This window comes from Aethalodelphis obliquidens, unplaced genomic scaffold (assembly GCF_003676395.1).
Source record: "Aethalodelphis obliquidens isolate GAN/ISIS:26980383/991018 unplaced genomic scaffold, ASM367639v1 scaffold3, whole genome shotgun sequence".
NCBI classification, from domain to species: Eukaryota; Metazoa; Chordata; class Mammalia; order Artiodactyla; family Delphinidae; genus Aethalodelphis; species Aethalodelphis obliquidens.
This window is the reverse complement of record NW_020837947.1, coordinates 87,677,272-87,689,614: the sequence shown is the minus strand read 5'-3', so window position 1 is coordinate 87,689,614 and position 12,343 is coordinate 87,677,272. Positions and strand designations below refer to the sequence as shown.

The following is a 12,343-nucleotide window of genomic DNA, read 5'->3' as shown; positions in this document are numbered from 1 at the left end:
TATATATATTTATATATAAATATATTTATATATTTATATATGTAAAAATATATAAAAATAAATATATAAATATTATATATAATATATATTATAAATATAATAATTATAAATAATATATGGAATAATATATTATTATAATATATTAATATATATAGATTTTTATTATTTTTTATTAATTTTTTAATAAAAACTCCATCTTTATTGGAGTACAATAAAGTACAACATTGCTTTACAATGTTGTGTTAGTTCCTGCTGTATAAAAAAGTGAATCAGCTATCAGTATACATATATTCCCATATCCCCTCCCTCTTGCATCTCCCTCCCACCCTCCGTATCCCACTACTCTAGGTGGTCACAAAGCACCAAGGTGATCTCCCTGTGCTATGCAGCTACTTCCTACTAGCTATCGATTTTGCATTTGGTACTGTATATATGTTAATGCTACTCTCTCACACCGTCCCAGCTTACACTTCCCCCTCCCTGTGTCCTCAAGTCCATTCTCTGCATCTGCGTCTTTATTCCTGTCCTGCCCCTAGGTTTGTCAGAACCATTTTTTTTTTAGATTCCATATATATGTGTTAACATATGGTATTTGTTTTCCTTTTTCTGATTTACTTCACTCTGTATGACAGACTCTAGGTCCATCCACCTCACTACTAATAACTCAATTTTTTTTCTTTTTATGGCTGAGTAATATTCCATTGTATATATGTGTCACATCTGCTTTATCCCTTCATCTGTCAATGGACACTTAGGTTGCTTCCATGTCCTGGCTATTGGAAATAGTGTGCAATGAACATTATGGTACATGATTCTTTTTTTTTTTTTTTGCGCAGGCCTCTCACTGTTGTGGCCTCTCCCATTGCGGGGCACAGGCTCCGGATGCACAGGCTCAGCGGCCATGGCTCATGGGCCCAGCCGCTCTGCAGCATGTGGGATCTTCCCGGACTGGGGCATGAACCCGTGTCCCCTGCCTCAGCAGGCGGACTCTCAATGACTGCGCCACCAGGTAAGCCCTACATGACTCTTTTTGAATTATTGTTTTCTCAGGGTATATGCCCAGTAATTGGATTGCTGGGTCATATGGTAGTTCTATTTGTAGTTTTTTAAGGAACCTCCATATTGTTCTCCATAGTGGCTATATCAATTTACATTCCCACCAACAGTGCAAGAGGGTTCCCTTTTCTCCACACCCTCTCCAGCATTTATTGTTTGTAGACTTTTTGATGATGTCTATTCTAAGCAGTGTGAAGTGATATCTCATTGTATTTTTGATTTGCATTTCTCTAATAATTAGTGATGTTGAACATCTTTTCATGTGTTTGTTGGTCATCTGTATGTCTTCTTTGGAGAAATGTTCATTTATATTTTCCATCTATTTTTGTGATTGGGTTGATTTTTTGATATTGAGCGGCATTAACTGCTTGTATACTTTGGAGATTAATCCTATGTCAGTTGCTTCATTTGCAAATATTTTCTCCCATTCTGAGGGTTGTCTTTTCATCTTGTTTATGGTTTCTTTGCTGTGCAAAAGCTTCTAAGTTTCATTAGGTCTCATTTGTTTATTTTTGTTTTGATTTCCATTTCTCTAGGAGGTGGGTCAAAAAGGATCTTGCTATGATTTATGTCATGGAGTGTTCTGCCTATATTTTCCTCTAAGAGTTTTATAGTCTCTGGCCTTACATTTAGGACTGTAATCCATTTTGAGTTTATTTTAGTATACAGTGCTAGGGAGTGTTCGAATTTCATTCTTTTACATGTAGCTGTCCAGTTTTCCCAGCACCACTTATTGAAGAGGCTGTCTTTTCTCCATTGTATATTTTTGCCTCCTTTATTGAAGATAAGGTGATCATATGTGTGTGGGTTTACCTCTGAGCTTTCTAACCTGTTCCATTGATCTATATTTCTGTTTTTGTGCCAGTACCATACTGTCTTGATGACTGTAGCTTTGTAGTATAGTCAGAAGTCAGGGAGCCAGATTCCTCCAGATCCATTATTCTTTCTCAAGATTGCTTTGGCTACTCCTGGTCTTTTTTGTTTCCATACAAATTGTGAATTTTTGGTTCTAGTTCTGTGAAAACTACCAGTGGTAGTTTGATAGGTATTGCATTGAATCTGTAGATTGCTTTGGGTAGTATAGTCATTTTCACAGTGCTGATTCTTCCAATCCAAGAATATGGTATATCTCTCCATCTGTTTGTATCATCTTTAATTTCTTTCATCAGCACCTTATAGTTTTCTGCATACAGGTCTTTTGCCTCCTTAGGTAGGTTTATTTCTAGGTGTTTTATTCTTTTTGTTGCAATGGTAAATAGGAGTGTTTGCCTAATTTCTCTTTCAGATTTTCCATCATTTGTGTATAGGAATGCAAGAGATTTCTGTGCATTAATTTTGTATCCTGCTACTTTACCAAATTCATTGATTATCTCTAGTAGTTTTCTGGTAGCATCTTTGCGATTCTCTATGTATAGTATCATGTCACCTGCAAACAGTGACAGTTTTTCTTCTTTTCCAATTTGGATTCCTTTTATTTCTTTTTCAAGATGCTTGATATGACTTCAATTTTCTGAAATTGACTGAGGCTTGATTTGTGACCCAATATGACATCCTAGAGAATTTTCCATGAGCATTTGAGAAGAAAGTGTATCCTGTTGTTTTTGGATGGAATGTCTTATAAATATCAATTAAGTCCATCTTGTTTAATGTACCATTTAAAGCTTGTGTTTCCTTATTTATTTTCATTATGGATGATCTGTCCACTGGTGAAAGTGAGGGATTAAAGTCCCATACTATTATTGTGTTACTCTCAATTTCCCCTCTTATGGCTGCTAGCATTTGCCTTATATATTGAAGTGTCCTATGTTGGATGCATAAATAATTACAGTTGTTATATCTTCTTCTTGGATTTATCCCTTGATCATTATGTAGTGTCCTTCTTTGTCTCTTGTAATAGTCTTTATTTTAAAGTCTATTTTGTCTGATATGAGAATTGTTACTCCCGCTTTCTTTGATTTCCATTTGCATGGAATATCTTCTTCCATCCCCTCACTTTCAGTCTGAATGTGTCCCTAGGTCTGAAGTGGGTCTCTTGTAGACAGCATATATATGGGTCTTGTTTTTGTACCCATTCAGCCAGTCTATATCTTTTGGTTGGAGCATTTAATCCATTTACATTTAAGGTAATTATCAATATGTATGTTCCTATTACCATTTTCTTAACCATTTGGGGTTTGTTTTTGTAGGTCTTTTCCTTCTCTTGTTTTTCCTGCCTAGAGAAGTTCCTTTAGCATTTGTTGTAGTGCTGGTTTGGTGGTGCTGAATTCTCTTAACTTTCACTGTCTGTAAAGGTCTTAATTTATCCTTCGAATCCAAAAGAGATCCTTGCTCGGTAGAGTAATCTTGGTTGTAGGTTTTTCCCTTTCAACACTTTAAATATGTCTTGCCACTCCCTTCTGGCCTGTAGAGTTTCTGCTGAAAGATCAGCTGTTAACCTTAATGGGATTCCCTTGTATGTTATTTTTTTGCTTTTCCCTTGCTGCTTTTAATATTTTTTCTTTGTACTTAATTTTTGATAGTTTGATCAATATGTGTCTTGGTGTATTTCTTCTTGGATATATCGTGCATGGGACTCTCTGTGCTTCCTGAACTTGATTTACTATTTCCTTTCCCATGTTAAAGAAGTTTTCCACTATAATCTCTTCAAATATTTTCTCAGTCCCTTTTCTTTCCTCTTCTTCTTCTGAGACCCCTCTAATTCAAATGTTGGTGTGTTTAATGTTATCCCAGGTGTCTCTGAGAGTGTCCTCAATTCTTCTCATTCTTTTTTCTTTATTCTGCTCTGTTGCAGTTATTTCATCTCTTTTATCTTCCAGGTCACTTATCAGCTCTTCTGCCTCAGGTTTTCTGCTATTGATTCCTTGTAGAGAATTTTAAATTTCATTTATTGTGTTGCTCATTGTTTTTTGTTTGTTCTTTAAATCTTCTAGTTCCTTGTTAAAACTTTCTTGTATTTTCTCCGTTCTATTTCCAAGGTTTGGGATCATCTTTACTATCATTACTCTGAATTATTTTTCAGGTAGACTGCCTATTTCCTCTTCATTTGGTCCATCTGGTGGGTTTTTACCTTGCTTCTTCATCTGCTGCATATTTCTCTGTCTTCTCATTTTGTTTAACTTACTGTTTTTGGCATCTCCTTTTCACAGGCTGCAGGTTTGTAGTTCCCGTTGTTTTTGGTGTCTGCCCCCAGCGGGTGAGGTTGTTTCAGTGACTTGTGTAGGCTTCCTGGTGGAGGGGACTGGTGCCTGTGTTCTGGTGGGGGAGATGGATCTTGTCTTTCTGGTAGACAGGACCACATCTCGTCCTGTGATTTGGGGTGTCTCTGAACTTAGTATGGTTTTAGGCAGCCTCTCTGCTAATGGGTAGGGTGTTTTCCTGTCTTGCTAGTTGTTTGGCCTGGGCTATCCAGTACTGGAGCTTGCTGGCTGTTGGGTGGAGCTGGGCCTTAGCACTGAGGTGGAGATCTCTGGGAGAGCTCTTGCCGGTTGATAGTACATGGGGATGGGACGTCTCTGCTGGTCTAGTTTGCTGAACTCAGCTCTGCCACCTCAGAGACTCAGGCCTGACACCAAGCCAGAGCATCATGACCTTGCCAGCCACAAGGCTCAGAAGAAAAGGGAGAAAAAAAGAAAGAAAAATAAATAAGTATAATTATTAAAATTAAAATATATAATAGTAAAAATAATTTTAAAAAAGAAGAGGGCAACCAAACCAATAAACAAATCCACCAATGATAACAAGGGCCAAACACTATACCTAAGATAAACATAAAATCAGAAACAAATCAGTTGCAGACAGCAAACCCCATGTCTACAATTGCTCCCAAAGTCCACCTCCTCAATTTGGGATGATTCGTTGTGTATTCAGGTATTCCACAGATGCAGGGTACATCAAGTTGATTGTGGGGTTTTAATTCACTGCTCCTGAGGCTGCTGGGAGAAATTTCCCTTTTTCTTCTTTGTTCGTACACCTCCTGGGGTTGAGCTTTGGATTTGGCCCCAGCTCTGTGTGTAGGTTTCCCTCAGGCATCTGTTCCCACCCAGACAGGATGGGGTTAAAGCAGCGGTTGATTAGCGGGCTCTTGCTCATGCAGGCCAGGGGGAGGGAGGTGTACGGTAGTCATAATTGGAATGCAGGGTGACGCTGCGGCAGCATAGGCTGGCATGACATTGCAACAGCCTGAGACTTGCTGTGTTTTCTCCCAGGGAATTTGTCCCTGGATCACAGGACCCTGGCAGTGGCGGGCCGACCAGGCTCCTGGGAGGGGAGGTGTGGATAGTGACCTGTGCTTGCACACAGGCTTCTTGGTGGCTGCAGCAGCAGCCTTAGTGTCTCATGCCCATCTCTGGTGTCCACACCGAGCGGCAGCTTGTGCCCATCTCTGGAGCTTGTTTAGGCCATGCTCTGAATCCCCTCTCCTCGTGCACCCTGAAACAATGGTCTCTTGCCTCTCTGGCAGGTCCAGACTTTTTCTCAGACTCCCTCCCAGCTAGCTGTGGTGCACTAGCTCCTTTCAGGCTGTGTTCACACAGACAACCTCAGTCCTCTCCCTGGTGTCTGACCTCCGAACCGGAGCCTCAGCTCCCAGTCCCCACCTGCCCTGGCAGGTGAGCAGACAAGCCTCTCGGGCTGGTGAGTGCTGGTTGGCACTGATCTTCTGTGCAGGGATCTCTCTGCTTTGTCCTCTGCACCCCTGTTGCTGCGGGCTCCTCTGTGGCTCTGAAGCTTTCTCCCCACATCCCGCGTTTCCACCAATGAAGGGGCTTCCTAGTGTACGGAAACTTTTCCTCCTTCAAAGCTCTCTCCCAGCAGTGCAGGTCCCATCCCTATTCTTTTGTCTCTGTTTTTTCTTTTGCCGTACCCAGGTACATGCGGAGTTTCTTGGCTTTTGGAAAGTCTGAGGTCTTCTGCCAGCATTCAGTAGGTCTTCTGTAAGAGTTGTTTCACATGTAGATATTTTTTCTGATGTATTTGTGGGGAGGAAGGTGATCTCCATATCTTACTCCTATGCCATTTTGAAGGTCCCCTCCTTTTGCTATTTTTAATTAGGGTTGAAAGCCTTTCAATGATTTGTCATTTATAATTTTCCCTTTAAGTTGCTTATTATTTACTGTTTTTCTCTATCTACTTTTGTCTATACCGTGTTAAACACTTATTTGAAAGACCTTTTTATATAACGAGCACATTAGCTGTTTGTCACATATTGTAAATACTTACTCCAGTTTAACATTTGCTATTTAATTTTGCTTATGGTGTTTTCTTTTTTATTTTTATGTGGAGAAGTTTATAATACTTATGTTGTCACATTTCTCTTTTTTTCTCTCAGGGATTTACCTTTGTACGTATCCTTAGAAAGTTCTTTTCCACACATATAATGTATGATCTTACTTATATGTGGAATGTAAAATTTGCTTTTTGCAGAGTGAAATGCACTCAGAGCAAAAATGTAGGTAGAGGATGGAGTCAGGTGGTTCTGGGTTCAATTACAATCTCTGTCACATAATGGCTAGATGACCCAAATCTAACTGTCAATTTTTCCACCTTTAAAATGAGAACAAATATAACTACTCCATGAGTTAAGAGGAGTAAGAAAATATACATGAACTCGTGGTATAATGCTGGCAATATGTAGGTCTTGTATTCCCTTCCATACTCTCACAAATTCACTATTTCCTTTATTAAAAAACATTTCCTTTCAGCAAAGATTGTGGGATGCTAATATTAAGTTTTTGTAGTTTTTATAATCACAGTCTGAAAAAAGCTTTGTTTAAATGACTGTAATATGTGTTAATGTCTGAAGTGTTCATTTAAAACAATTTCTCTTTTATATGAATAAATAAAATACTTTTGTTATGAGGAACTGCTAAAATATGTTTTTGGCTAAAAATGTAGCATTGTTATATTTAGAGAAACATTTGGCTAACACTAATAGTTATATGTGTTTATTTCATAGAGAGATGCTTCATGTCAGTCAACATAAGATACAGAGTAAAGGCAATTACAGTGGAAGCCATTTGTAGAATATATATTGTATAATTTCATTCCTATTTATACAGCAGATTAAACATAATCTGCTTAGTATAGTACCATGCACCAGGTATTCCATGCCTATATCTTGCATGTGATAAAGTGGGTATGAAAAAGACTTTTGGAGCTATGATATTGGAAAGACTGGTGAAGTTCCAAATAAGTGATAGCTTTTTTTCTGACAGTAAGAGAATTTGTAAATTATTGCAGTGAACTCATTACTCTTCTCTTAAAATTAAAATATATAGTGAGATCAGCTCTGAGATCAGCTCTGGGGAATCAGGTTTATAGTACAGTTGTGATCTGGTCATGATGACAGGGTGGTACTACTTGTCTATAATTTTCAGTACATAATAAAGGCTAGTTTATGATGGAGGAGGTGCAGACATTGAGGAAGGATTCAAGAGACAAATGATAAAATTAAGGGCTAAGCTAAGGTCCTGGAGTTTCCATAAGACTGTGCATTAAGTGGCAATTCCAAGAACACCCGCCCAAGATTTTCATCCTAAGAAGCTTGACATGCTTCCAGGCCTGTCAATGTAGTTATTTCTGTCAGAAGAAGGCCAGCTGTGTATGTGCTGAGTGTAGGCTCATTAACAGACTTAAGGAGAAAATGACAGGTTTTGACAAAAGCCAGTCTTTGTTCTTGTTAACAAGATGTGAAGGAAAGTTCCTAATAGAAGGGAAAAAAAAAACAAGACAACAGGAAACCAGGAAATGTTAGACTTCGATAACTTTGAAAGCTTCAAGTCCTCTGACAGTAGGATGGAATACCACTAATAGCTAACATTTATTGTGTTTATCATGTACTGGTTTCTGGTATAAGCACTTGACATAATTATTTTACTTAATTGATTAACTTACAAGCACCCTATGGGGTAGATATATATATATTTTTTTTACAGAGGAGAAAATGGAGGCTCAGAGAGTATAAATAACAGGCAAAAAGTCACACAGCTACTACCTGGCAGAGCCTGGATCTGAAGGCAGCGTGACTAGAGCCAGAGCCACGTCTGTGAGGCAGAGAAAGAGGAGCAAAGGTTTGACTGGAGCTGGGTCTCCTCCTACCACTGGCACCATCATCGTTGCTAACATTGTTGCTAACTGAGAGCTCTAAGCTCTGTGCTCTCTCTCCATTAGCTCCCTCTTGGAACTAGAGAAGTGCTGTGATTGTCCCATTTTACAGCTGAGACACAGTGAGTCACAAGGCGGTTGGTTGACTCACCAGGGTCATGGTGCTTGTAGGTGGCAGAGGGGACACATATCCAGACAGTTGGGTTCCAGAATCCACACTCGTATGCTTGATTATATCCAGAATATTTACAGAAGAAGTGTATGTGGGAGCAAATGACAACAGTTTTTGATGACCCCCAACAAGGTCTCTGTTTCATTGAGTGGAAGATGTGCTTTCTTTCACATTTATAAATTTACCCATTCTTTTCTTTGAATATAATGTTTTAAAAACTCATTGATTTGATTTGCCCTTCAGATGATCTCCTGCAGTGAAAGAACTGTTGAGCATTGAGCATAGAGCCTTAATATGCTTTAAACTATTCTTTAAGACACTCTTTTGAGAATCAGCACGGATTATATATTCAAAGAAAAAGTTTCTTTGAGAGTCTTGGCAGAATGAACTAGTTTTACTGGAAACTGACCTTGTATTATGTTGGATTAGCTGTGTTGTTTTCATGTTTCAAGTACATGGCATCCTGCATCTGTGTTTAGGCAGAAGTCAGTGGGGGTGGGGAGAATGGGGTTGCCAGGCAGGCAGAGAACTCAAGTGCCCCAAATGCATCACATCCTGGTCCCTAAACCTGGGCTCCTGATGGAGAGTAGGCTGGTCATGGGTGAGTGGCTTAGGACACTACAACGAGCAGCCCCCTGGCCAAATATTTTGGGACTAGGAGCCACCAAAAAGCTTATTTTCACCAAATGTATTGTTATAACAATTCAAAACATGCCTTTATGTGATAACTCCACTATGAATCAGCTTTATAGGGAAGGTCTGAGTCTATGTTCCTTTTTGAACACAGGAGACAGGCTATGGCAATACGATTGCTTGTCCAAGTGTGGTGTTTTCTCTTAATCCCCTTGACCTCTGGTGACCTCCGTGGGCCATATCTTCATGGTGTGGATAGGTGGCAGCCATCTGTCCATCATCTTTTATTTCAAGTACATTCCAAAGTTAGATGGAGTTTCAATTTTTACTGTGACTCCATGAGGTCTACCCTACTTACTCTATATTAAAAAGCACCCTATTTAAAAATGACACACAGGGCTTCCCTGGTGGCGCAGTGGTTGAGAGTCAACCTGCCGATGCGGGGGAGATGGGTTCGTGCCCCGGTCCGGGAGGATCCCACATGTCGCGGAGCGGCTGGACCCGTGAGCCATGACCGCTGATACTGCGCGTCCGGAGCCTGTGCTCCACAACAGGAGAGGCCACAACAGTGAGAGGCCCGTGTACCGCAAAAATGACCCACAATCCTGACCCCCCCATATCATGCTCTACGTGTCCTTTTCCCCCCACATAATTTATTACCTTATACTACTATATAGTTTGTTTATTTACTATATTTAGTGTTTATTGTCTGTTCCCGCCTTTATCCAACTGGAATGTAAATTCACGAGTGCAGGAATCCTAGTTTTGTTCACTGAAACACCCTAACACCTAGTACATAGGTAGTTAAGTGATTAATAAACAGTGAATGAATGTTTTCCATTAAAATCTAACTGATCAAGTCTGATTAGAAAGCAATCCTCACTGCTGGTTTTAGAACTAGAAATATACTCTTTAAAAGTTTTTTTTCTTTTCTCAAATTTTGAGACAAGTAGGTATAGTGTAAAATCCGTCCATGTCTTACCTTGAAAGCCATTTTTAAAATCGGCTCCATTCGGTAGGAGATCTGGAGTGTATTCACTGTAGCCACCTACATAAAACTGACTGAAGACATTGAGACCAACCAGTTTTCCTGGAGAGATGATGGATTTATTTTGCTGATCATCTACCTTCAAAAGGAAAAATATTCAAAGCTTATTAAAAAAGAAATTGATTCCCCAGGGTGAACTGTTAAGATACTCTTTCGTTATTTCCCATTAACTTGGCATGAAAACTTACACACACCTGAATTTTGAAGAACTCATAAACACTTTACCACTTAATTCTCTGCTTCTCCGCTGGTGTCTGTTACTATGATATAGCTAGCAGTCATGGTTCTGCATCTCAATCAACATCACAGTTCTTCAAAGATTAGGAGCTCGCAGCCCGTTGGGTCTCCTCCATCTGGCCTTACCTCCCTCTCATATCCATTCTCAAATGACCACCAGTCATTTATCAGCAAATGGAAACTGACCATGGCACCCAGCCCCCTTCTTAAATTTCTTGGTAGCTCTCCACAGCTCTCCATATGCAAATCTAAACTATTTAGATAAGTCCTTTGATGATACAGACCTTGTCTCCCTCCAGCCACACCTTTCACTTCCCTCACCTAAAAACCACCAAGAACTACTGGTGTTCCTTAAGCCCACGCTTGCCATGCTTCTTTTTCTGAACTGCTATTTACGCCAGTGTCACCTCTTTTGAGAAGCATTCCCTGAATCCTCTCTCTCACCTTGTTTATGTTAGTCATCCTCTAATTTATCCCCACACCACTTAACTGCAACACCCCCTAGTCTTCTATTTTGTGTGCTAGTCTGTGAAATTCATGGGGGCAGGTGGCCCGGCTCTTTCACCTCTGTCCCTCAGCACAGATCTGATAATACAGCAGCACGCAGTAAGATTGTGGGACAGATGGAGGGATGACCCTTTACCTTCAGCCAGCCTGCTCGGAAGGACCTCCCCAGAAGGACCGTGTGGATCCCATGGCTCAGATCGAGGGGATCGCTGCTGACACTTGCTGTGCCAGACCCCAGGTTGTAACTGTAAACCACGCGGCCGCTGCGCAGACCCACGGCCAGGAAGTCATCACCACTCAGCCCTGGAAGGAGAAAAGGCAGAGGGAAGGCCCACTGAGAGGAAACCCAGGAGGCTAGGCAGCTGCTTCACCCTCTGGCTCTGAGTCACAGACCCGAACAGTGAGTTATAACCCACACGTAACTTCTCATCTGCACTCAGGTGTGTGTGGAACTGCGTATTATTATCCAAACCCACAGACTGTCTGAGAATGAGGGTTCTGGCCAACCCGGAGGAATGCTCAATAACTAAAAAGTGGGAATTAAAATGTCCTTCTTGTCTAAATGAAATTAAGTGTGTACTTCAGCATAATTAGAACTTCACAGTGGAGTAAAAAACTGCTTTGGTACTGAACGAGATTCAAATGATTGAGATAACCTAGCATCAGCTTTGAATTTCTCTCTGTGGTTTGAGGCGAGTATAAAGAAGATTTCTTTCTATAGTTGCAGAGTGTGTTCCAATTGTTCTGTTGCAAAAGCTCTCAACCACACCCTCATGACTACTTCAAGGCTAGCTGTTTCTGCATTCCCTATTTGCCCTCTCCCTGCCCTAGTCCAGGGCCATTCATGCATCACACCGAGTTGCAGAACCCTGAACACTCAGGATGCAGCTCATAGGGACCCATGGGGAAGGGCAGGTGGTTGGGAGAGTCCTGGTATCGGGCACTAAGGGAAGATCCTGGAAGTAGGTTTGGTGGCTTTAGGAATGTCTGGGATGGTCAGTGGTGTGGGTCCTTGCAGATGGGCAGTACACACATAGGTTAAGGCAGAGCTTCTAGAGCTCGATGGGGGCAAGAGGTCTATGGACAGCATAGAGAAAATACATCACCCCGTTTCTCAAAGGTGTGTTTGTGGACCTTAAAACTGAAGCTCGCTGGTCATAGAATTGAGGCAAGGACTTCTGCTTGGAGGAAGAATAAGGACCCCATAGAAGTAAGAAGTTTAATCACAGGGCAAAAAGCAGAAGTGCGTCCTTGGATGTGGGCAAATTTGGGTGTGTACAGCACCCCACTGCATTTCTAAGGGTGATACCTTGTCTGCTTCCTCGGCTTCTCTTGGTTGTTAGGCTGATAAATGTAAAGGAGAGGAAAAAATCTGCAGGGCTGCGGTTTCCAGATAATGTAAGGAGGTGGGTTTCCTAAAGCACTTGAAAGCAGAAGACTGAAGTATTACTTAGAGATGCTTGAACTCTGCCTCTGCCTTTTTCATGGGTCTGCTGTGAACCCTGAGCTGGGTTATTTTGGAAGCGCCTTATGTGAGAGCCGTTGTGAAGCATGTCGGGAACTTCCAGCAAATCTCTCTCTCTCTCTCT

General features: G+C 40.8%; 1 protein-coding gene across 1 annotated transcript in view; it reads right to left on the bottom strand.

Moving 5' to 3' along the window:
- EYS (EGF-like photoreceptor maintenance factor) overlaps positions 1–12,343 on the bottom strand; it is a 1,677,823-nt gene that overhangs the window by 77,311 nt on the left and 1,588,169 nt on the right. The window contains exons 36-37 of the mRNA XM_027093793.1: positions 10,891–11,057; positions 9,945–10,089 (exon numbers count right to left, since the gene is read on the bottom strand). Coding sequence (XP_026949594.1) covers positions 9,945–10,089; positions 10,891–11,057 — 312 coding nt within the window. The remainder of the gene's footprint in view (positions 1–9,944; positions 10,090–10,890; positions 11,058–12,343) is intronic.